The 23,652-nt window shown below is 55.3% G+C and overlaps 1 protein-coding gene across 7 annotated transcripts in view; it reads left to right on the top strand.

The window, feature by feature from the left end:
* SYMPK (symplekin scaffold protein) overlaps positions 1-23,591 on the top strand; it is a 33,265-nt gene extending 9,674 nt beyond the window's left edge. For 6 of the 7 annotated variants that reach the window (XM_019979494.2, XM_019979491.2, XM_019979497.2 and 3 more), the window contains 20 exons: positions 339-509; positions 1,700-1,939; positions 3,673-3,827; positions 6,152-6,302; positions 7,472-7,676; positions 8,516-8,666; positions 9,597-9,832; positions 10,890-10,971; positions 11,122-11,235; positions 12,444-12,591; positions 13,656-13,816; positions 15,299-15,407; positions 15,735-15,835; positions 16,450-16,540; positions 17,590-17,691; positions 21,091-21,278; positions 22,192-22,368; positions 22,573-22,668; positions 22,854-23,180; positions 23,348-23,591. In XM_019979494.2, coding sequence (XP_019835053.1) covers positions 339-509; positions 1,700-1,939; positions 3,673-3,827; positions 6,152-6,302; positions 7,472-7,676; positions 8,516-8,666; positions 9,597-9,832; positions 10,890-10,971; positions 11,122-11,235; positions 12,444-12,591; positions 13,656-13,816; positions 15,299-15,407; positions 15,735-15,835; positions 16,450-16,540; positions 17,590-17,691; positions 21,091-21,278; positions 22,192-22,368; positions 22,573-22,668; positions 22,854-23,180; positions 23,348-23,485 — 3,143 coding nt within the window. In that variant the 3' untranslated portion in view covers positions 23,486-23,591. Of the gene's footprint in view, positions 1-338; positions 510-1,153; positions 1,396-1,699; positions 1,940-3,672; positions 3,828-6,151; positions 6,303-7,471; positions 7,677-8,515; positions 8,667-9,596; positions 9,833-10,889; positions 10,972-11,121; positions 11,236-12,443; positions 12,592-13,655; positions 13,817-15,298; positions 15,408-15,734; positions 15,836-16,449; positions 16,541-17,589; positions 17,692-21,090; positions 21,279-22,191; positions 22,369-22,572; positions 22,669-22,853; positions 23,181-23,347 lie in introns of those variants that run through there. The other variant, XM_070771301.1, reaches the window with a different exon arrangement.
* Positions 23,592-23,652: the final 61 nt, after the last annotated feature.

Below are 23,652 nucleotides of genomic sequence, written 5' to 3'. Positions count from 1 at the left end.
GTGGTTCAGAGAATTTTGAGTCCTCTGTCTGTGTGTTGTCACGTGTGTACATATTCAAAGTTTTACGTTAGTGTAGTTCAGACAGATTCCTTATAGTTGGATATTTTAAATTATTTCTACTTGGTCAGGATTGCAAGCCCATGCTTTGAGCGTCATCTCTAGATTTTTATTAATAGTATTATAGTCAGACTCGTCACGCACTAAATCTCCTGAGTTTTTTTAGCCAGTCACAGCCATCCATGTACGAGGATCTTTCTCCTTTTGGTCCCAAAGACTGCTCTCTCTGGAGGCCAGGGAGAAAGCCGCCTACTAACTGGTCCTTTTCTCTCCCTCGTTAGATGTGCTGTGGGAAGAAGGCAAGGCAGCCTTGGAGCAGCTGCTCAAGTTCATGGTGCACCCCGCTATCTCCTCCATCAACCTGACCACAGCCCTGGGCTCCCTGGCCAATATTGCCCGCCAGAGGCCCATGTTCATGTCAGAGGTGATTCAGGCCTACGAAACCCTCCACGGTAGGTTGGTGCCCTCCCCCACTTCCCCTGTCCACAGACCAATCTCCTCTTATGTGGGCTAAACAGCAGGCCCCGAAAGCTTTCAGCATCATCAGTCTAGTAGGTTATGGCCATAAGGAAGGCTTCTCTAGATGAGACACATATCTTTCAGTGATTGCACATGACAGACACGTGGTTCAGAGCTGCTTTAACATTGAGGTATGTGTGGGTGAAGTGACCTGGTGTCTAAGTACTTTACAATACTCCAGCTCTTCCCCTGTCTCCCCTAAAAAAGCAGGGAGGATAGACGTGCCAAGATCAGCGAAATGTTGATGGCTACATGGTGATTCATTACCCTGGTCTCTCTACTTCTGTGCATGTATGAAACTGAAAGGTGTGGAGCAGAGGCATGAGTGTGTGAAGATCAGGAGTCCCTCTCCCTCTCCTGGCTCTTATGTGTCTCTTCCTTAGGGTAGCAAAGATGGCCCCCAGTTGTTCCAGACTTCCATCCCATCTACTTGGCAACCCCATGGGAAAGAGAATGACTCCTTCCCAGCCATTCCAACAGAGGTCCAAGGGCTCATTGTTTCTGATTGGCCAAGAAGACATTGTGAGCCTATCTCCCAACCAATCACAATGGCCAAAGGATTGCAGTGTTCTTACTTGCTCTGAGACTCTTGCCCCCTTGGACTGAGAATGGAGCTGGGATGGTTCCCTCAAAGGAAAATGGGAGTGTTGTTGGCTGAGGAAGTGGGAAAGGATGCTGGGCAGACCCAGTTGCAGGCATCCTCTTTTGCTGTGGAACAGGGGAGACTCACCTCTCAAGGTGATAAGACGTTTGAAGGTCACTCTGGTGTGAGGGACCAACAATGCACTGCTGTGGCAGCTCAGTTGAAACATTCTGCAGGTGATTATTGCTTTCCACAGGACAAGTGTGTTGGAATTTCCAGACCACAGGTAGAGGGAGATGAGACTTAATGTTTAATAAAAGGAGGCTGGGTTTTCTGTTTTAAGGTTGACTAATACTGAGGGAGACCTCTCAAGGGAATATCAGCTTGTACAGGGGGAAGGCCATACAGTAGATCTGAGAGTGAAGGAGCTCTGCTAGGAGATGCCCGCCACCACTGCCCAAGGTGGGGCTTAGGAAGTCAGGTGGGCAGGGCCCCATGAGCTCTGTCCACAGCATAAAGCTCTTGCTACTTTTCTCGCAGCCAATCTGCCCCCAACGCTGGCCAAATCTCAGGTGAGCAGCGTGCGTAAGAATCTCAAGTTGCACCTGTTGAATGTGCTAAAGCACCCAGCGTCCTTGGAGTTCCAGGCTCAGATCACCACCCTCCTGGTGGACCTGGGCACGCCTCAGGTGGAGATCGCCCGAAACATGCCCAGTGGCAAGGATGCCCGCAAGCGGCCCCGAGACGACTCGGATTCCACACTCAAGAAGATGAAGCTGGGTGAGCTGAGGAGCTGGGTCAGGCCTGGCAGGAGGTGGTGGCAAGGACTGACCATGTCCAAAATGTCTAATTATTTACAGGAAACTGTAAGCTTAATTTACATGATAGATTATATTGTATAAATATGATGACATATAATAAGTGATGTCAAAGTAAAATTATTAAAGAATATAACATACGCAAAAGTAATTACTTAAGTTATACAGAAAGGAGTAAAATGAAAATAGTCTCCCTTTCATCCCTCTCCCCAAAAGTAACAAAACCAAAGTATTAACACTTAGGTTTTCTTTCAGAAATGCCTTTGATGCGTAGAGTTCTCCTTTCCTGTGAAGTAATTTGCTGGGGGGTGGGGGGCGGCCGTGCTGCAATACACAGATCCCATGATGCTCCCCCACCCCGCAAAAAAAAAAAAGAAAGGATGGAATTTTATTTTTGTTTTTTTCATTTTGAAAAATAACTTATTGGGTATGAAGATTGAGGTAGAGATCTGTTTTTCTCCACCTATCCACCTAATTTTTTTTTTCTTTATTTTGGCCGCTCCTTGTGGCATGTGGAATCTTAGCTCCCTGACCAGGGATTGAACCCACAATCCCTGCAGTGGAAGCAGGAAGTCCTAACCACTGGATCTCCAGGGAATTCTGTAAATTTCTGATAGCATTTTTCCAAAAAAACTCACATCAGTGTATGCCACCCCAGCAGTGTGTGAGTGCCAGATACCCCACTGGGTAAACCCTGGGTATGAATGGTAGCCTTGGTTTAAATTTGCTTTCTTGCCTGTTGTGGAGTTAGGCTGTGCATTGTTTTACGTGTATTAGCTGTTTGCATTTATGTGAAGTACCCGTTCTATTGGGCTGTTCAGCCTTTTGTAATTGAACTGGAGATGCCCTTGGTTAATGCAGGGTATCAGCTCTTTGTTACATGTGTTCCAGACTTGACAAAATTGTGTAACATGTCATATTTTTGCCTTAATCTACTTAAATCATCATTCTATTGAACATTCCAGCTTTTCCACTTTTATAACTACAGCTTCAGGGAACATCTTTGCACACAAAGCTTTTTCTCTAAGGTTCATACTAAATTAGTTTTTTCCCTTGAGCTAGAACCTCTGTACTTGTATTCACCCAGCCTGTTCTTGATAGAAGTTGTATGCTGTATCTCTGTACCGTCAGTGTTGCTGTGAATTTGCTGTACATTTTACTTTGGCTGTATCTGTAAGTTTTTAGGGTCGATCCTATAAGTGGAACTGCTGTGTTGAAGAGGTATACACGTTTAAAATTGTGACCTGCTATCAAACTGCCCTTCCCGAAGGCCATGCCAGTTTACACTTCCGCAGTTCACACCCCCACAACAACTGTCACTACTTTTTTTTTTTTGTCCATCATATAGGCAAATTTGTTGTCTTATTAGGATGTTTTACATTTTCTTGATTCCCTGTGAGGCTGAAGACTATTTCAAAGATAGGTGTTTTTAAACAATAAAGCTCTGTGAGCTTATTAGTTAACCTTTTCGTCTTCTTGGAGCTTAGTGTGATCAGCCAGGCTGGTGTTTCCATTTCTCAGGTGAAGAGAACTGAGGCCTAGAGAGAGGTGGGTAGTTCCCCAGGGTCACGTGGCCACACTGCTCCTGTTTGCTGAAGCTGCTTCGGGGCAGGGACCGCCAGGGGTACCTGAGAGGAGAGAAGGGACTGGTGCTCCCTCCAGAGAGCCAGAATCTTGTTGTCTCCTCCATCCCAGAGCCCAACCTGGGGGAAGACGATGAGGACAAGGACTTGGAGCCAGGCCCCTCGGGAACCTCGAAGGCCTCAGCCCAGATCTCAGGCCAGTCAGACACAGACATCACAGCCGAATTCCTCCAGCCTCTGCTGACACCCGACAACGTGGCCAATCTGGTAAGGACGCGTAGGGGCCTTCTCCCACAAGGCAGGGAGGAAGGGTCTCCAGTCTTTCCCTGCCTTTCCGCTCCATGCTGCCCACCTTTTGCACGTAACATCAGACCTGAAACACTTCTCTTTTCAGGGTTGGGAGGGTGTGGTCCACGGGGCCTTCCTCACCTTGGATGGACCTCTTCTTAGATGATCTTTATTCCTTCAAGAGGTCACTTGTCATACCGCCCACCCCCCAGTCATAGTTCCCCTTCAGGTTTTCTAAGTCTCAATCTAAGACCCACCCACTCTCTCTCCTTTCCTTTGCAGGGAGGGCCTATTAGGTCTATTAACTGGAGCATCAGCCCCATGACTTGTTCATTATGTGGTGTGGGATTGGCATTGGTGGGGTGGGATGACCAGTGTTATTTTTAGATTTTCAAAGATGTCCTGCTCCAAAGTAACAGAACCATTGGTTTGAGTTGATGAGGCAGTTGGAATGGGGGAGGGGCGAGGAGGTGGGAGGGTGGTGGTCCTCACATCAGTCTTCAGGCTGTAGTAGCACTGAGACCTTTTTGTTGGACCCTCCTGGAGAATATCTCTTCCCATGCTCGACGGCAGTCACCATCAGCTTTCCCTCCTGTCTCCCTAGAGGCTCCAAGGGGGTTAGTTGCTGGGCAGTTGGGGCAGCGAGGAGTTTACTCTCCAGCTCACATCTCTTTGGTGAGCTCCAGGCCTGGGTGTCTGGCCACCTGCATCTTTCTCTCCTTGAGTGAAAGGAGACTTAACATGTCAAAATTCAACTTGTGAAATTTCTCCTCCCACTCCAGTATAGGCCCATGGCCTCTCCTGTGTTCTTGGCACACATGCCTCTCGTCCCCACACCAGAAACTTGGAAGTTCAACTCTTTGCCTCCGCCTCCCCCCAGCCCTTCCCCTCTTCCCCAGCCCTGTGACTGACCCCTGCCCTGTCCAGGCCCCGCCCTCTTCCCACAGAGGACCACTTCTTCTGGCTCTGCCTTCTACCCTCCCTGCGGCAGCCAGAGGCATCTTTGTCAAGTACAAGTCATAAAGCTCCCCTGCTCAGATCCCTGCCAGGGCTCTCTGCTTCCTTCCAGATAAAACTTAAATTCAGCTTGCCTTAGGCCCTGTCTGATTTGGCTTCCATCAACTTGTTGTATCTTATCTATCCCCGTCACACTTCAGGAAATTGTCTTTTTCAAATTATTAGCATGTAGTTGTTCACAGGATTCTTTTGCTCTCGTAATACCTGCTGTCTCTGTAGTAACGTGCCATTTTTTTGTCCCTGATACTGTGTCCTTCCTCTTTATTTTGTATATTCTTGCCATAGATTTGCTTGTTTTAAGCCATTTCAAAGAGCTGGCTCTTAAGTTTTTGATCATCTTTCGTAATCTTTTGTTTTATTTCTGCTGTCTTTTTTTCTTTTTTGTTTCTGCTGGCTTTCTTTCTTTCATGTTACTTTCTTTCAATGTTTTTCCCCAAAGGTAAACGCTTGGCTTATTAGTGTTCAGTCTCTGATAGCTCAGTTGGTAAAGAATCCGCCTGCAATGCAGGAGACCCCAGTTCGATTCCTGGGTGGGGAAGATCCCCTGGAGAAGGGAAAGGTCACCCACTCCAGTATTCTGGCCTGGAACAAAAGAGTCAGCCACGACTGAGTGACTGTCACTTCCACTTTTCTTCCAATGTAAGCATTTGAGGGTCCGATTTTCCATTTAAGTACCATTGTAGCTGTATCTTCCATGTTTTATTTCATTATCTTTCTCTTGTCATTATTTAAGAGCATGCATTCAAACTTCCAAGCCTGTAGGGGGTTGAAGTTCTCTTTTGTTACCGATTCCTGACAGACGTGGATATGTTGTTCTGTTAGGGTACTGATTTTGTGTGTGTGTGTTTTAAATCAATTTCTATCTCATATTACACTCTGTCGCTGAACCTCCTTCCACTCTCTGGGCAGAGTACCAGCTCTGGTGCCTCTTAGCCTTCTCCCATGCTGTTCCCACACCTAGAATTTCCCCACCCACCTGCCCCCTCTCTGCTGCAAGGCCTCATTCTCTGTCAGTCTGCTTCCGGCCTACCTCTCAGTTCCCAGCCTACATGCCACCGCCCGGAGGAGCCAGAGCGGTCCTTGGCCTTCCTGGGGTGACGCCCCCTTTCCCTCTCTCATATGCCACCCACACTGCATCAGTACTCGTTTTCTCTCTCACTTGCACAAGAATCTGTGCTCCATGAGAGGCGGCCCAGGCCTGTCTGCATCACTGCCATTCTGCCAGCAGTGTGTGGAACCAGTGTCCATTGGGTCAGTAAGTAAGGAAGGTTCCTGGCATCTTGCAGGTCCTCATCAGCATGGTGTACCTGCCCGAGGCCATGCCCGCCTCCTTCCAAGCGATCTACACCCCAGTGGAGTCAGCAGGCACCGAAGCCCAGATCAAGCACCTGGCTCGGCTCATGGCCACGCAGATGACGGCCGCAGGACTGGGGCCAGGTGAGTGCCGCAGGGAGCTGACCAGGGCCAGGGTTGGCACTGTGGCCACTGGGCTCTCCTTACTGGGAGAGCGCCTCTTTGTCAAAGTGCAAATGGAAAACCATGTGAAATCTTAGGTGTCAGTAGTCACAGGTCCCATAGATAGAGTGAGTGCTCAATATTTTCAGGCCCTGGGCTTTGAAGTCCAGCAGACCTGGGTTTGAGGTCTGAGAGGACCCAGACTACCTCAGCCACTTAGTAACTGTGTCTTTGATCAAGTTACTTAACCTCTCCAAGCCTCGTGTGGGTTCCCATTCTCAAAGTGCTGCTGAGGTATAAATTATGTACAGTGAAACTCATGGCTCAAAGTGTAGAGCGTAGTGGATTTTCACAAAGTGAACACGCCAGTGTAAGCACTACCCAGGTGGAGAAGGACTGTCACCAGCATTCTGGAAAGTTCCTTCTTGCTCCTTTCCAGTAGAAACTCAGTGCATCCCCTGTCCCCACTCTTGTCTTCATAGGTGAGTTGTTTTAGTTTTGAACTTCATATCAGTGGGATCATAGCCTCTGGCTTACTATAAACTCAGCATGTTTTTGAAGTTCATCCATGCTGCTGTGTAAACCAAGCATTTATTTTTTATTGCTCATTAGCCTTCCTTTATGTGAACAGGCCCCCATTTGTTTATCCACACTCCTCTGTTGACAGACCTGTGGGCTCTTTATACAGTTTTTGGCTGTTATGAGTAAAGCTGCTGTGCCCTCATTTGTGTTGAGTTTATACGAAGCAGTGGAATTGTTGGGTCTTGATTTGGGGCATGTTCAGTGCTGTTTGAAACTGCTCATCAGCTTTCTAAAGTGGCGATACCGGGTATCACTCCAACCAAAAGACAATGACGTTTCTTGTTTGAACCTCAATCGTTTTATTGCAAAGTAGGGATGAAAAATATTCCTGCTCCAGAAAAGCATTTTGCAGAATTTTTTTTTTTTTTCCCCTAATTTTTTGCTTTTTTGGCCATGCCACAGAGTTTGCAGGATCCTCATTCCCCAACCAGGGATCCAACCCACGCTTTACAGATTGAAATGAATTTCGGGTATGCAAGGCTTAGAGTGGAACCTGGCCCACAGGAGGTCCTTGGGTGGGAGCAGGTGGTTCTGACACACCAAGAGCCCGTTTGCTGCCTTCCCCTCAGGCGTGGAGCAGACCAAGCAGTGCAAGGAGGAGCCCAAGGAGGAGAAGGTGGTGAAGCCAGAGAGCGTTCTGATCAAGCGGCGCCTGCCAGCCCAGGGCCAGGCCATCTCGGTAGTGGGCTCCCTGAGCTCCATGTCCTCCCTGGAGGAGGAGGCGCCCCAGGCCAAGAGGAGGCCGGAGCCCATTATCCCTGTCACGCAGCCCCGGTGAGTCCCCTGACAGGTGCTGGTGCAGGAAACTGGGGCCTGGTTTTGGTGTGTATGTGACAGATGAAGGCAGATAAACAGAGATCGGTCTGGGCCAGGATCTCAGATTCCAGAGTCAGTGCCGTAACCACTGAACCTTATCTGCTGTTTTCTTGTATATAAAACTACTGTCTTATATCTAAAATGGGGCTGATCGTATCTCTCTGTCTTTGAGGATAAGAGAGAATTAAATGAGTTCACAGTGCTGGTTAGAGGATTAAATCAGATGGCTCTTGGGTGGACAGTGATGATGAGGTAAAAAGCACTTAGCGTGGTTTCTAGCACGTAGGAAGTGCTCCTGGTTGTTCCCATCATTGTCCCCATCATCACCTGTCTTACAGACCACAGAATCCAGCCTCTCCCTGCCCTGTCCCCAACCCAGGCTCGCCAGCAGGCCCTGACCTGCTGCCCCTCCAGGCTCTCTGTTCGCCTTGCTCCCTCCTCCTGTCACACCAACCTCTTGGTCGGCCAAGCATGTCCCCACTTGGAGGCCTTTGCACTCCCTGTTCCCTCTGCCTAGAGAGCTCATCCCCAGACACTTGTGGGTCTGATTCCCTCACTTCATTCAGGTCTCACGTTGTTATCCGTTGCCTGCTCCTTATAGCAGCCTCCCCTCAGATACCATGTACCAAACCAGAACAGCATCCTCTGCCTTCTCATTGCCCTGCAGTGCCTCGGGGTCACGGGGGAGTTGGAGGGACAGTGTGGGGTTGTCTCTGTCTGTATGGCCTGGGGTGGGGCCCGGGTTCCAGAAAGGATGTTCGGAGTCACCAAGTCCCTGTCCCTACTCTCGCACATAGGCTGGCGGGTGCTGGCGGGCGCAAGAAAATCTTCCGCCTAAGTGACGTGCTGAAGCCCCTGACGGACGCGCAGGTTGAGGCCATGAAGCTGGGCGCTGTGAAGCGGATCCTGCGGGCCGAGAAGGCCGTGGCCTGCAGCGGGGCCGCCCAGGTGTGCCCCCGTCCTCCCAGCGCCTCCTCCCAGCCCCTCTCTCCAAGAGCCTGCCGCACGTCCCAGCGGAGAGACGGACCTCTGGGTTAACCCTCCCTGGCTCCAGACCCCAGCACTGCCGCTCACCGGCCGCTTCTCCCAGCCTCACTCTGACCTCCCATAAGGCAGATATGATAGCAGCAGCTCCTCACAGGCAACATGGAAGAAGACATGTGGACACGCGTGCTCTGTCCCCCAGCACGGTGGCTGCAAGGAAGAGCCGCCTGCACGTGGGCTCTCAGGGTGCTTGCTCTTGCTGCGGTTCACAGCATTCTTGTTCTTTCGCCGCAGACACACACACACCCACACCTGCTTTAATTCTGATTCTGCTGTTTGCTGGGATTGCAGCCTCAGTCAAGTGGCTGTTTCCCCAATTTTTGAAGTTTAGTTTTAGTTAACCAAATAGTATATGAACATATGCTTTCTGTTCAAATTATTTCCAGGCCATAAAGGGACCATAAGTCTTCTTTGGCCCCCATCTGCGAGCCATCCCCCTAACAGAAGCAACCAACAAACACACTTGGAGAGTCCTTCAGGATCATTTTCTGTAAACTCAAGATAATACTCCTAAAAATTTAGATATTTATATTTTAGATACACTTTAGATACAGTGTAGCTATTTGTAATTTTATGAATCTATGATTTAGATATTACTCCTAGAAATTCTAGCTATTACTCCTAGTTTTATTGTTATTGTTTTCTCCCTTTGCAGTTTTTTTCTTCATATAAAGGAGACCTCCTGAAAATACGGTTCTTAGGCTTTCCTTCCTCACTTAATACCGGGTCTGCGCTGGCTCCCTGAGGCTGGGTGGGAGCAGAAGCAGGACACAGTGAGGGGTGCCCGGCGTTGCCCGCCCCCCACGCCGACACAGATCCTCACTCCCATTTCAGGTGCGCATAAAGATCCTGGCCAGCCTGGTGACGCAGTTCGACTCGGGCCTGAAGGCCGAGGTCCTGTCCTTCATCCTGGAGGACGTCCGGGCCCGCCTGGACCTGGCCTTCGCCTGGCTCTACCAGGAGTACAACGCCTACCTCGCAGCTGGCGTCAAGGGCGCCCTGGACAAGTATGAGGACTGCCTCATCCGCCTGCTCTCCGGCCTGCAGGAGAAGCCGGACCAGAAGGACGGGTGAGGGGGCAGCCCTGCACCCGCCATCCTCAGGGGTCCCCTGTCCGTGTCCTGCCTTTGCTTTCTGGGCTCTGAGCAGCTCTTCTCAGCACCGAGTGGGTCCTCCACGCGCCCGCCCCGAGCCGCCGCCTCTCCCCGCCCTCCCCACGCACAGAACAGGTCTCTGCAGTGTCACTTTGTCCCCGGCTCTGCTGCTTGCCCTCTGACCGAGCTGCGTCACTCACCTCTGGGCCTCCGTTTTCTCCCGTGATGTGTGATGACAGTGCCTGCTTCAGAGGCCTGTTCTGGGGGTCAGCTTCTTGCCATCCCCATCTCTTGCCTGAATTGGCTCTGTAGCTTCCCCCTTGCTCTTGACCTCTAGCGCATCCACTCTCCAGCAGCACAGGTGACGTTTGATAACGTAAAGCCTCTTATTTCCCCACTAAAACCTTCTACTGTCCTCAAGATAAAATGTGACGTCCTAAAAAAAAAGTGACGTCCTTAATAGGTCTTGTGAGGTCTTGTATAATCTAGTCGCCACCAACCCTCTCGAGCCTCTTTTTGGCCTCTCTGCTTTTCCCTGCCCACCCCCCACCCCCTGCCCCGACTTCAGCCGCGCCAGCCTTCAGTCCTGTGTTCTCACACATGCCAAGCTTGGCACTTCTCTGTTCTCTACCTGGGGTCCTCTCCACCTACTCCTTGCATGGCCAGCTCTTTCTTATCTACCAGCATTGACTAAAGCATCTCAAAGCAGCCTTTGATGGTCACCGTGTCTGAAATACAACACCCTTCCCAACTCCCCTCCATCATTCCCTCCCATTGCTGTTTTGAACAAGCTAGGAATCCCCATTGGACAAAACTGAGTTTCAGAGAGGCAGTCTCTGCCCATGTCGCCAGTCCATCCCCAGGCAGCATTTGAACCCTACTCTGTTGCTTCCAGAGCTCTGTAGCTCTGTCCGCAGGGGGTTGAGCGAGTGCTCTGTGAGGGGTCCTGCCAGCTCTGAGCTACAGTCAGCAGGAGGGGGAAGCCCAGGGGCCTCTCCTTTGCAGCTGTACCCCGTCCCCCCCACCCCGGCAGGATCTTCACCAAGGTTGTGCTGGAGGCGCCGCTGATCACCGAGAGCGCCCTGGAGGTGATCCGCAAGTATTGCGAGGACGAGGTGAGGATGGGCGCGGCTGGGGCCATGCTCGCTGCAGCCTGGGGTGGGGTCGGGGGTTCTGTGAGGGACGTGATCTGACTGAGACAAGGGAGACACCCCAGAGACACACTGCGGTGCCCTGAGCTCTGGCTCCCTTCCTTCTTGCCGCAGAGTCGCACCTACCTGGGCATGTCCACTCTCCGAGACCTGATCTTCAAGCGCCCATCCCGCCAGTTCCAGTACCTGCATGTCCTGCTAGACCTCAGCTCCCACGAGAAGGACAAGGTGACCCCTCACCCCTGCTCTGTACTGGGCTACACTCAGCCCATCCTCTGTCCCGAGTAACCAGCCCCGTCTTTTCCACATGGCCCTGAAGGTTTCTGGGCCAGCTGCCCTTCTTGTGACAACTTGGTGGTGGTGGCTTTTCCACTTTTGATGGCACGAGGCTGCTTAGAATGTACATAGACAACCCCGCCCCCGCTCCCCCCGCCCAGGAATGGCAGTCCATTTCGCTCTTGCTCCGCCCATGTTGGTGCACCGCCTCTTAAGGCCTGGTGCTGTGCTGGGACCTGGGGGGGGCACTGACCAGAAGGGGAGCCGTTGTGACCACACAGCGTGTTCAGTGCCTGGAGTAGAGTTGGGTGTGCAGCCAGGGAAGGGAAGCGGTCTAAGGAAGACTTCTGGAGGAGGAGTGGTGTGAGCCAAGACCTGCACTGAGTGGACGAGTGTGCCCTGCACAGAGGGTCAGCGTGTGATTGAGAGGCTCTCGGTCCGTCCCTGTTCCTGCCTGCCGCCAGCTCCTTCCTGACATCTCATGGCCATTCGCTCAGCAAGCCCTCCCTGCTGGCTTGGCTCCGTGGTGCTGTTGGGGACAAAGCGGTGCCCAAGACCGGGCCCTGTTCACAAGGCCCCCAGCAGGGGATGTCTGAGTGAAACAGGATCTAGCCAGTGACAGGCATGCCAGCAGTGGGAACCTTTTGTACCAAGTCTTAGAGCTGGGGAGAATGTGGTCACTTTAAAAAAAAGTGAGGGCTTCCTTGGTGGCTCAGACAGTAAAGTGTCTGCCTGCAATGAGGGAGACCTGAGTTTGATCCCTGGGTCGACAAGATCCCCTGGAGAAGGAAATGGCAACCCACTCCAGTACTCTTGCTTGGAAGATCCCATGGACGGAGGAGCCTGGTAGGCTGTAGCCCATGAGGTCGCAAAGAGTCGGACACAACTGAGCGACTTCACTTTTTCGAGCGACTAAGGAAAGCTGCTTCCAGTTGGAGTGTAGCAAGCAAGACAAGAATGAACGATAAGAGACGGGATGGGGCAGGTAGACGGTGGGGTGGTACAGGGCCTTGGGTTGGGCCAGAAGCCTCTCTCCCAAGCTGGTAACCAGCCTTGGGCACGGCAACTCAGCCCCGCCGGGCCTCTCTCAGACCTCGGCTTGTTTCACACCAATGCCGCCAAGCTCAGAGCGGCCGTCCTCCCCCGACCCCACTCCTCAGGTGCGTTCCCAGGCCTTGCTGTTCATCAAGCGCATGTACGAAAAGGAGCAGCTGCGAGAGTACGTGGAGAAGTTTGCCCTCAACTACCTGCAGCTCTTGGTCCACCCCAACCCGCCGTCGGTGCTGTTTGGAGCTGACAAGGACACAGGTTTGGCGCAGGTTCTCCAGAGGTGCAGTGAGCTGGGGGATGGCCCGCTGGGGGAGACAGCCAGACAGCAAGAGCTGGAACGCGCTCAGGTGGCGAAAGCAGGAGCCTGTGGGAACCCAGAACGGGTGCCTGGCCCAGCCTGAGGGGTCAGGGAGAGTGTCCTGAAAGAGGGCGCAGCTGGGCTGGAAGCCGAGGACCAGGAGAATGAGCCAGTGATGGGACTCCAGGAAGGGCCAGGCAGGTTCTTTGCAGACCATTCCCTTAGCAGAGCTCCGGGTCCTCCGGCATTGCAGACCGGGAGACCCAGGCCCCCAGGGAAGGGCCCATTAACCTGGAAGGTTCTGGCTGTGGCAGAAAGCAAGGGGCTTCTAGGAGCACAGGAGCCCCAGTGCAGCTTGGGTGCCGGGCCAGCTTCCCAGGAGGTGTGCTGGCTCTGTGACCCTGAGGTGGTGCAGAAAGAGGAACTGGAGGGCTTCCCTAGTGGTCTAGTAGTTACGACTGCATGCTGCCAATGCAGGGATCACAGGTTCGATCCCTAGTTGGGGAACTAAGATCCTGCCACACAGTGAGGTTAAAAATAAAAAAGAGTTGGGCGCTGGGTTCCAGGCAACAGAGTAGCACGTGCACAGGCTCCAAAGTGGGGGCCCCAAGGGACCGTCAGAAGGAGGCTGTGAGCCCAGCACACACCCCCAGAGGCAGGGCAGCCCTGAACAGGAGCTGTCAGGGAGAGCAAGGCCAGGCGTCCCCTGAGGGTCCCGGATGGTGGTGAGAGCGCTGAGGAGGGGAGGGGCAGGGCCAGATGTGCTCTTGGGAAGATCCGTCTGGGTTGGTGGTCAGAGGAGACCAGATGGGAATGTAGGGCAGAGACTTCTAGAAGGGGAGCAGGTCTGGTTGCACCTCATTTCCCAAAGGACTGGCTTCCTTCCCTGGGACAGTTTGCTTCCCAGGCCCAGCTCCCAGTCCCTTCTGTGCCTACTGCTCCCCAAGAAGAGCCAGGTGCTGGGCAGGGGCGAGGGGGAGTGGGGCCCATCTGATCTTCACCCCCTGCACCCCTGCCCTCTTAGAGGTGGCCGCACCCTGGACCGAGGAGACGGTGAAGCAGTGCCTGTACCTCTACCTGGCTCTCCTACCTCAGAACCACAAGCTGATCCACGAGCTGGCGGCCGTGTACACGGAGGCCATCGCTGACATCAAGAGGACAGTGCTGAGGGTCATCGAGCAGCCGGTGAGGCCCCTGGCCCGTCAGGCTCCGCCCACTGGTGGGCGGAGCCGAATACCAACTCCAGCCCCGCCCCTGCCCCCCCCCATGTCCTTCCCCTGCTGAGTGCTGAGGCTATGGGTCATCACCCCCCGACCCCCCACTTCCATCCACTCCTGAGAAGACAACAGGGTAGCCCTGTAGTTAAGAGCTTCCAGTCGGACAGACCTCAGTTCACATTCCATCTCTCCCCTTCTCACCCTTCAGTTAAAACCAAGCAAATAATTCAGACCAGCAAGCTTGTTGGAGTGATTGATTCTGTGACCTCTTGCCTGTGAATACCTGTATCCCTGTTGTCATGTATGAGCCGTCCCTCCCCTGCCTTGCTGACAGGAATCTTTACTTGTCGTGGCCCGAGTCCCTCCTGCTCCTCTCTGGAGCCACAGGGTCACACACAAGAGAAGCAACGCAGTTACAGGCTGGCCTGTGAAATTCAGAATGTCTGTTCTTCCCTTCTGTCGCCAGATTTGAAACTGCTCTTCTCTATCTCTGTTCCTGACATTTTATTACTGAGAATCCCACCATAAACCAAAGGAGAAAATGTGGCAGGTTAATTCCCACATACCTGCCTCCCAGAGTCAGTGGGGTCCTTACCTGTAACGTGGGGGTAGTGATCTGGTTGTGAGGAGGAAGCAGATTCTTCTCCCCATTGTCACGGTGAGCCCAAGGGACTGTGAGCTCCTTGAGGGCAACGACTGTCAGCTCCACTTGCAGTTGGGCAGAGGAAGGGACGAGCCCTTGATGCCTGGCCCTCCTCCGCTCCCTGTGTTCGGTGCCCGTGGAGGGGTTAGGGGGAGGCTGCAGACGCAGCAACAGGTCGAGCCCTGATCTGAGCCAGCAGCAAAGCTGGCACCTGGGTGGTCACAGGGAGGTGGGCAGGGGTCACTTGTGCCTGCAAAAGCAAAAAAAGTCTTCACCAAGGAATTGAAGAATAGCTTGGGCATCAAAGGTCAGGTTGAGTCCCAGAGGCCAGGCCTGGCCTGCCTGGTGGGAGGGCAGCATGATAAGAGTGCAGGAAGGCGCTGCAGGAGCCTGTGTGTGTATGAGGTCGGGTAGAAGAGACCTGGACACTTCTGGCAGCCCTGCCCACCTTCCCCAGATTTCCCCCACTTCTCTGAAGCCTAACACCCATTCTTTTCTCTCTGCTTTATTGAGATACCACTGATCACAACATTATCTTAGCTTAAGGTCTACAAGATAGTGATTTGATACATGTATATATTGTGAAATGATTATGATCATAAGTTTAATTAACATCCATTACCTCAAAGAATTATTGCTTTTCTTCTAACGATGAGAATATTTGAGATCCGCCCTCTCTTGCCAGTTCCTCCTCCAGAGTCCCAGTGTCCCGCCAGCTGCCTGGTCTCTGATGCCTCCCCAGCTCTGCCCCTGGGCCCCCATCCCCTCACACCGCCCAACATCTCCTCTCTCATCTCTCGCCTGTAGATCCGGGGGATGGGCATGAACTCACCAGAGCTGCTCCTGCTGGTGGAGAACTGTCCAAAGGGGGCGGAGACACTGGTCACCCGTTGTCTGCACAGCCTCACTGACAAAGGTGCCTCCCGGGACCCCATCTTTCTTCCTTCTCTCCTGTCCAGGCCCTCCCCATTTGCCTTCTCAGGACCTGGGGATCAGAGCCATTGGGTCCCTAGACGCTTGGCCCTCTTGTGAGTCTCTCCCCATCCTTGGGCCTCAATTTCTCCGTGCGCAAGGGTGCACTGCTAAAATGCATTTGAGAAACCGAGGGCCAGGGATTTCTGCTCTGAAGTGCAGCAGTCCCTCTCCGCCCCTGCCACACACCCACCACCATTCGTTTCTCCTCCTCAATGTCCACCCCACCACCCCAAGCCCCTGAGCCTCCTGCTTATTCCTCCGCCTGCAGTGCCCCCGTCCCCAGAGCTGGTGAAGCGGGTCAGGGATCTCTACCACAAGCGACTGCCAGACGTCCGCTTCCTCATCCCAGTGCTCAATGGGCTGGAGAAGGTACGGAGCTGCACGCCTGGATGCCCCCACCCACGGGGACACGCCTGGCAGGGCGGGGAGGAGGGAGGCTCCCGGGCACCCTCATCAGATGCTGTGAGCACAGTCTGGGTCTTGTCTGGGTCAGTCTCAATTTGGCAAGCCCCGCCCCTCTCTGAGCCTCAGCTTCTTCCTGTTGTGAGTGAATATCCCAGTTATCCACCACCACTCGCCCTCCTCCCCTCCCGCCCCACCCTGTGCTCACGATCCTCCTGAGAACAGAGTGGAGCCACAGAAGCAGGGCAGGGGACACCTCCCCTTGAGCGTGTGCTTCCCCTGCCCCGGTCTTGTTCCTCCCAGGCTATGGGACCTCGCGTGAACCTCCATCTTCTCTTGTAGGAGGAGCCATCAAGCCGGCCCAGGGGCTCACCTGGGGGTGATGAGGCTGGGGCTGGGTTAGACCAGTGAGCTGGGAAAGCTAAACCTTGAGGGACCAAAGAGAGGAGAGAGGGAAGGCACTGGGGGGCTAGGTGAGGCCAGAGCTTGCCCCTCACCGCCCCAGGGTGAGCAGTGGGCAGGCTTCTCTGGAGTGGGCAGGGGGTGCATCTGACCTGCCCTCCTCTGCCTTGCCCTTGTAGAAGGAAGTGATCCAGGCCCTGCCAAAGCTCATCAAGCTTAACCCCATCGTGGTGAAAGAGGTCTTCAATCGCCTGCTGGGCACCCAGCACGGTAGGTGATGTGCTCGCCTCCCCACCAGGGGCCAGCTCAACCCTGGCCCTCGTTTCCCTCCCCAGCAGCTCCCCCAGGAGACCCCACCTCAGGTGCAGGAAGGAGGAAGAGGTCCCAGAGGTGAGAGCTGGGGGAGGGATGCCACCACCTTTTGGTGGGGGGTGTTCATCTTGCTCTCTGAGGCTGCCATTCAGGCTTGGTGACATCTCGACATCTGTCCCAAAGCTCCTGGGCCACCCTCCCATGATACTTGGGTGATGGTTTCATCCACATTGGGGACAAAACTGTGGGACTGAGGGCTGACTCTCTATAAGCATTTTCCCTTCCAGGACCTCAAACACGGGGCCCATCCCTGCCCTACCTCAGGTCTTGCCTGAACCCCTCTGGCTGTGGGTGAGGGGCCTTTTGTTCGAGTTTGGACTCGCCCTGGTCCAAAAGAAAGAAAACTTTCAACCTAGACAGACTACCAGATGGCATAGGGTAGATTCCTCAGCCCTCACCCCAGGGGCTGGAGCTAGGAAAGGTGGAAGCTCTCTCTTCCACACGTGACTTGGCGACTCAAAACACGCGCGCAAGTGTCTGGGACCCTCGACACCCCACCAGAAGAGTGCCGTCTCCCCCAGCCTCGTGCCCGTGGCGTTTAGCCCGAGCGCTGTGTGCAAGTCTGTTGCCTGGCCCCCTCTTGTCCCGTCTAGCAGGCGCCCCTGCGCCTTTCTGCTGTGCTGGGGACCTGGAATGAGCTCGTCCGCTCCCTGCCCTTGTAGGTGCACAGCCTGGGCCGGGATGGGAGAGTGGTTGAGTCACAGGCGAGGTGCTGGGGGCCCAGTGCAGGCCTGAAGGCCTCTGGTTGGAATGGTCACCAGCCGCGGCCTCACTGGGGCGCCTCCTGGTGCTCTCAGTCTCTCCTCCCGCCACTCCAGCCCTCTCTACCCCTAATCCCAGAGGGCGCCTTGTCTTCCTCTGCCGCTCCCCCAGTCTAGGGGGGCTTGGACCTGTCTCTCAGGCCTCCATACTGTCTCCTCCTCCTCCCCCCATTCCCCATGCTGCAGGTGAAGGGAACTCAGCCCTGTCCCCCCTGAACCCTGGAGAGCTGCTCATCGCCTTACACAACATTGACTCGGCAAAGTGTGACATGAAGTCCATCATCAAAGGTGAGGCACACCCCCCGCCCCGCCCCGACCCCCTCTTCAGTGGCCTGGCCATTGCGGACCCGGGGAAGAACCTTGGACTGGAGTCGGCCCCCTGTGGAATCAGCCAAGTCGGAGACTGTGCCCACCGCAGCCCCGTCTCAGAGCTCCGGACGCCAGCCTCGCTCCTTTCCATCCCTCCTCCTCTCCTCCTCTCCTTCCTTCCTCCCCTGCCCCATCTAAGGAACTGATGCACCCCCTGTACACCAGCACAGAGCGTTCCTCAGGAAGGGTGGGGAGCCCTCCTCCCCAGCCCCCAGGGGCCTGAGGAGTGACCAACGGGAGAGCTGAGCCTGGAGAGCGGCCCGAGGCAGTAGGTGACAACCTGGCCGGCCCCCCACAGTGAGCAGTTCCCTAATGACAGCCTGTCTGTTCACCTAGCACTTAGTCTGGGCTGTGCTTTCCCAAGTGCCTCAGAGGCCCACCCGCCCAGCCACACCACTCTGTTCCTGGTAAGTATGCTGACTTCCGTTTTGTAGTCGGAGTGGAGGTTCCAGAGAGGTTAAGTAACTTGCTCAGGGCCACCCAGAAGCTAAGTGGTGTAGTGGACAAAACAGAATCGGAAGTTGGGAGACCCGAGTCCGAAACCGGTTCTGCCTGCAGATGGCCTCCTGGGTCCCAGGGGGACGCTCCCCTCCCTCCCTCGGCGCGCCCTTCCCTCCCTCCGCTCCCCTCCCCTCCCTCCATGCTCCCCTCCACGTCCTCCATGGCTGCTGGTCCAGAAACCATGCTTTCCCACGGAGGCAGGAGCCCTTCCTGTTCCCTGCTCTTCTCAGAAGACAGCTGGCCTTGCTTCCTCCTCTCTCCTTTAAAAGCAGGGAGGGGGTTTTCCCTCCTTGCTAGTGTCTTGTCCTGCCTGAAGTAGCTTCAGTGACGTATTTCCTAGTCTTCCTCAGCAGATTCTCTCAGAAACCTTTAGGTCAAGAGAGGAGCTTCTGAAAATACTAAACACACACTACAACTGAGAGGGAACTCAGGCCTCTAGTGGACCCGGTGGAGTGTCTCAAAGCTGAGGCTCAGGAGTGGTCGTCTTACACGCCCTGGCTCCTTAGGTGACCTCTGGAAGTTATGAGCCCATTCCCAAGGACCGTACCCACACGTGACCTTGTGTACCATTTGAGGGAACTCAGATCGTGCTAGCATGGCCTGGTTCTGGAACTGTAGAGCGGCCCCTGGCTGGATCTGGTGGTTTGGGGGCAGGGGTCTGGTCAAGAAAGGAGGTCAGGCTGTAACCGTCGGGCCCCGCCCACCGCTCCAGTGATGCCCGTTCACAGACCTGGGTTTGGTCCTTGATCTCACACAAGGGAGCTGGGGCCCAGGGGGAAAGGGCTTGACCACAGGTCACCCGCGCAGCCAGCAGCCAGGCCCTGGAGATGTTGGCGACGCCCCGAGTGGTTTCTCCCTAAACCCACGCCCACGCGGAGCCTCTGTATTGCTGCGCTCTCAGCAGCCCTTCAGCCGGTCTCCCTACTGGCTGTTCATCCCAGAGCACGCTTCTCCGCTCCACTCGTGCTTTTCTCCATTGCACCAGTAACCCTGCCTGCCTGTTAGCTCCAGGTCCTGTTTTGTGCCCCATTGGACTCCCCACTGTCTGTCAGTATAAGCAGTCATCACTGGCATTCACTTCCCTTAAACCACCCTCTCTGATGAGTTTTTGCCAGACCTGTCCAGTGGACTGGCCCAGTGATTAAGACTCACTACACACCTCTGCTCAGCCCTGTGCTGGGCCCTGCTGAGGACATGGCAGGGATGGGGACTGTCCTGTCCCTGCCCTCCCCGGGCTCACAGTCCATCCCTCCAGTAACAGTCCAGAGTGAGCAGGATTGGGGCAGGGGGCCCAAAGGGGCCCCCGACTCTCCCTTGGGTGGGATGTTAGGAAAGGCTTCCTGGAGGAGGGGACACCTGAGCTGAGACCGCAGGATGAACAGGGGTGAGGAAGCAGGAGAGATGATCCCTGCTAGCAAGGCCTGGTTCTGGAACTGCAGAGCAGACCCAGCTGGATCTGGTTGAGGATGGTGGTGGGGGATGGAGTCGGGCTGTAAATGGTGTAGGCCCTGCCCACAGCTGGTCTCTTATAGACCCGAGTTCAAGTTCAGACTTGCTCTCTTGAGGGCCTGTGGCAGGTACAGGGTCAGGGTGAGCTTTTGAAAGACCCTCTCAGGCTGCTGTATGGAGGGTGGATTAGAGGGTGGGTGGGAGGCCCAGGAGGAGGCTGGGGTGGAGCTGAAGGAGAGGAGAGGGAAGAAGGCTGATTTTGGAGGCTTTCTGGCAGAGCAGGCAGAAGCCAACAGCTACCTAGATGGGAGGAGGAGGAACAGCCTCTGTTTCGGGCGGGTCCTCTTGCACTGTGTTCACCTTCTGCGCTCCCTGCAGCCTAGGTGCCCTCCCTACCCCGCCTCCAGCCTCCTCCCTGCCTGTCTGCCTGCAATGCCTCCAGCCTCCCTCTCTTCCTTACAGGAGCTCCCCAGCCCCCATTCTTTATAGGCATCTACCTCTGTTCTCCATTAGCCTCTCAAGGATTGGGGGGCCTCTCTTCTAGCTCAATAAAGACTTCCTGGTTGACAGACTCACCTGGCAAGTGGTGTTTGGGGCAGAAGGGGTTCAGAGGCAATTCCCGGAGTCTCCCCACTAACAGTGGATCCGAGCACCACTGATCTCACTGATTTGGAGTCCCACAGCGTGCTCCTGAGGGGCCTGTCCTTGTGGGTGCTTTTGCTGCACCAGCCCCCCTCAGGCCCTTCCTGGTGCTCATCTTACGCCCAGACTTCCTCCTCTTGCCCCTCCTTCATGACTCTGTGAACTATGACCTCCATATCCCCCCAGGCCTGGTAGCGCCCGAGCACCAGCACGAGCCTCGTGCACTGGGTTCAGAGCAGGCAGTCTCTTGACCAGTCTGCTCGTGGAGACCATGAGCAGCATGTCCCCTGAGGGGACGTGTGTCCCCTGAGGGACTGCTTATGGAAGTCACAGCTGCTTCCTTCCAGTAGAGGTGGAGGTGCCACGCCATCCCAGTCCAGCCACAATGGGTCCCCAGGGGTAGGCAACATATCTTTCTCCCCTCACCCTTTCTGGACGTTGTTCTCCAAGAGAAAGGACCAATGTCTTCCCACGGCCCAGTGGGGCTTCCAGGAGATGGACGTGTCCTCTCCCTTACCCCAGCTCCCAGGCTTTCCAAGGATCAGACCACAGTGTCCACTTCTGGGTGGGAGGGAATCTGTCTTGCCTGGAGCTTCAGGGAGTTGGGGCTGGATCTCACCTCATGCAGGCAGATCACAGGGCTGAGGCTTTCTAAGGGATGTGGGGCTCCCACTTCCCAGGGGCTGCTGGGCAAAGGGGACAGGTCCCCTCTCCGCCTCCTCACAGCCACCAACCTGTGCTTTGCGGAGCGGAACGTGTACACGTCGGAGGTGCTGGCCGTGGTGATGCAGCAACTGATGGAGCAGAGCCCCCTGCCCATGCTGCTCATGAGGACCGTCATCCAGTCCTTGACTATGTACCCCCGCCTGGGGGGCTTCGTCATGAACATCCTGTCCCGGCTCATCATGAAGCAGGTAACCCGCCCTGACCACCCTGGTCTCCCAGGCAGGGGACTGCCGCAGGATGTGCTGCCAACAGACTTGAGGCAGAACTGCAGGCTTTTCCAGCCGGTTTGGCCAGTGTCCCAAGGGAGCCCTCGTGCAGAGACCTGCTCTATGACTGGCAGACTGCTGAGACAATACAGCCCTCTCGGGGTCACTGTGTCGGACAGCAGCAGGGCGGCAGGGTGGTGAGTGAGGCTGCTGGGTGGTAGGAGCAGACTTCGAGAGGTGCACGTCCAGGAGGTGTGGCTGCCCCGTCAGAGTGTTCGTCACTTAGTTGTGTGCAGCTCTTTGCAGCTGCTTAGACTGTAGCCCACCAGGCTCCTCTGTCCATGGGATTTCCCAGGCAAGAATACTGGAGCGGGTAGCCATTCCCTTTTCCAAGGGATCTTCCTGACCCAGGGATCAAACCTGGGTCTCCCACACTGCAGGCAGATTCTTTACCATTTGAGCCACCAGAGCTGCCCCTTGCCCCCCATCATTTGGCACTCAGTCAGACAAGAGGCATCTTGAGCTGAAAGATGGCACCAGTTTTCAAGAGAAGCTAGAAATGTTTTATGAAACTTCAACAAAAAAAACCCTCTATCCACAAGCCTTCAGACTGGATTCAGACCACAGGTTGCCACTTTGCAACATCTGGCTTAGAGGTTAAGTGCAGATGCAGGCAGATCTGGGGGTTGGTTCTGCCCTTGGTACCTGTGTGACCCTGGACGAGTCCCGCACCTCCCTGGGCCTCCTAGCTTTAGCAGGGCTAACGTCGCCCTCTAGAGGTGGCGGTGAGAATGCAGCGAGGCATGGCCTTCTTGCTAAGGTCTTTGTCCCAACTTCTGGTGCGGCTGGCTGCCTGCAGGCCCCCTCACGACTGCTCCCTCCCTGCCTGGTCCAGGTGTGGAAGTATCCCAAGGTGTGGGAGGGCTTCATCAAGTGCTGTCAGCGCACCAAGCCTCAGAGCTTCCAAGTCATCCTGCAGCTCCCACCCCAGCAGCTGGGGGCCGTCTTTGACAAGTGCCCAGAGCTCCGGGAGCCCCTGCTGGCCCACGTCCGTTCCTTCACCCCCCACCAGGTACCCCCGGGTGTGGGGTGGGTGGCCCCATGGGTCCAGCCCTGGGGGACTGAGGCGGGGGTGCGGGCAGGGGCACCCTGGCAGTGTCACGAAGGTCCTGGGGTCTGGAGAGTCAAGGACACCTAGGGTCTGAGTGGGACTTGGGGGAGGGGGTTGTCTCCGGATCGGAGCTCTCCACAGCGCCCCCATCTGCTTTTCCCCTAGCAAGCGCACATCCCCAACTCCATCATGGCCATCCTGGAGGCCAGCGGCAAGCAGGAGCCAGAGACTAAGGAAGCACCTGCCGGGCCCCTGGAAGAGGTGAGGGTCTGCAGCCCCCTCCCCAAGCCAGAAGTGCCCTGCGCCCCTCCTCCTACCCATACCAGCCCTCTTTGCTGTCTGCCTCAGGGTGGTTTCCATCTTTTCCCCCACCATCCCCTTGAGAGCAGCCTGGGTCTTGGGTCCCAGCCGTCCCTGAGGCTTTGTGTGTCACCCCGCACCTCCAGGATGACTTAGAGCCTCTGGCCCTGGCACCACCTCCGGCCCCCCGACCCCCTCAAGATCTCATCGGCCTGCGGCTGGCCCAGGAGAAGGCCTTAAAGCGGCAACTGGAGGAAGAACAGAAGCTGAAGCCTGGGGGACTGGGAGGCCCCTCCTCGTCCTCGTCCTCTTCCTCGGCGCGGCCAGGCCCCCCCCAGCCAGAGGAAGCCATTGATTTCCGGGAGGAGGGGCCTGAGTGTGAGACCCCGGCCATCTTCATCAGCATGGACGATGACTCGGGGCTGACTGAGGCCGCACTGCTGGACTCTAGTCTTGAGGGACCCCTACCTAAGGTAGGGATGACCGCCCCAGAGCAACAGAGGACGAGAGAAACCAGGGGCCGGGGTTAAGTGTGTGTGCCTAGTGTCCAAGGCGGGGAGGGGGCGGGAAGGGTAGGGCCTGAAGAAGTACTGGAGGTGCGACCACGCTGTCTTTGACCTGCCCCCGCTTCTGTCACCAGGAAACTGCAGCAGGTGGATTGCTTTCAAAGGAGGAGCGGAGCCCCCAGCCCCTCACAGCTGCTGGAGAAGACACAGTGCAGACTCCCAGCCCCGCCACTGAGGAAGTGGGCGAACCGGAGACCAAGGGGAATAGCTGACGGAGCTTGTTGGGGGGCCGGGGAGTGGGACTGGGAGCTCAGGGAGGCCGGGGAGGGGCTTGGCCGACGGTACTTTGCCTTTAAAAATTAAAAAAGTAAAAAAGATCGCCGGTGTGGGGTATGCGTGTCATCTCTGATGCCTGCCTCCGTGTCAGCTGTGGGATTGT

The sequence above is a fragment of the Bos indicus genome, chromosome 18 (assembly GCF_029378745.1).
Source record: "Bos indicus isolate NIAB-ARS_2022 breed Sahiwal x Tharparkar chromosome 18, NIAB-ARS_B.indTharparkar_mat_pri_1.0, whole genome shotgun sequence".
NCBI classification, from domain to species: Eukaryota; Metazoa; Chordata; class Mammalia; order Artiodactyla; family Bovidae; genus Bos; species Bos indicus.
This window is presented reverse-complemented; position numbering and strand designations above follow the sequence as displayed.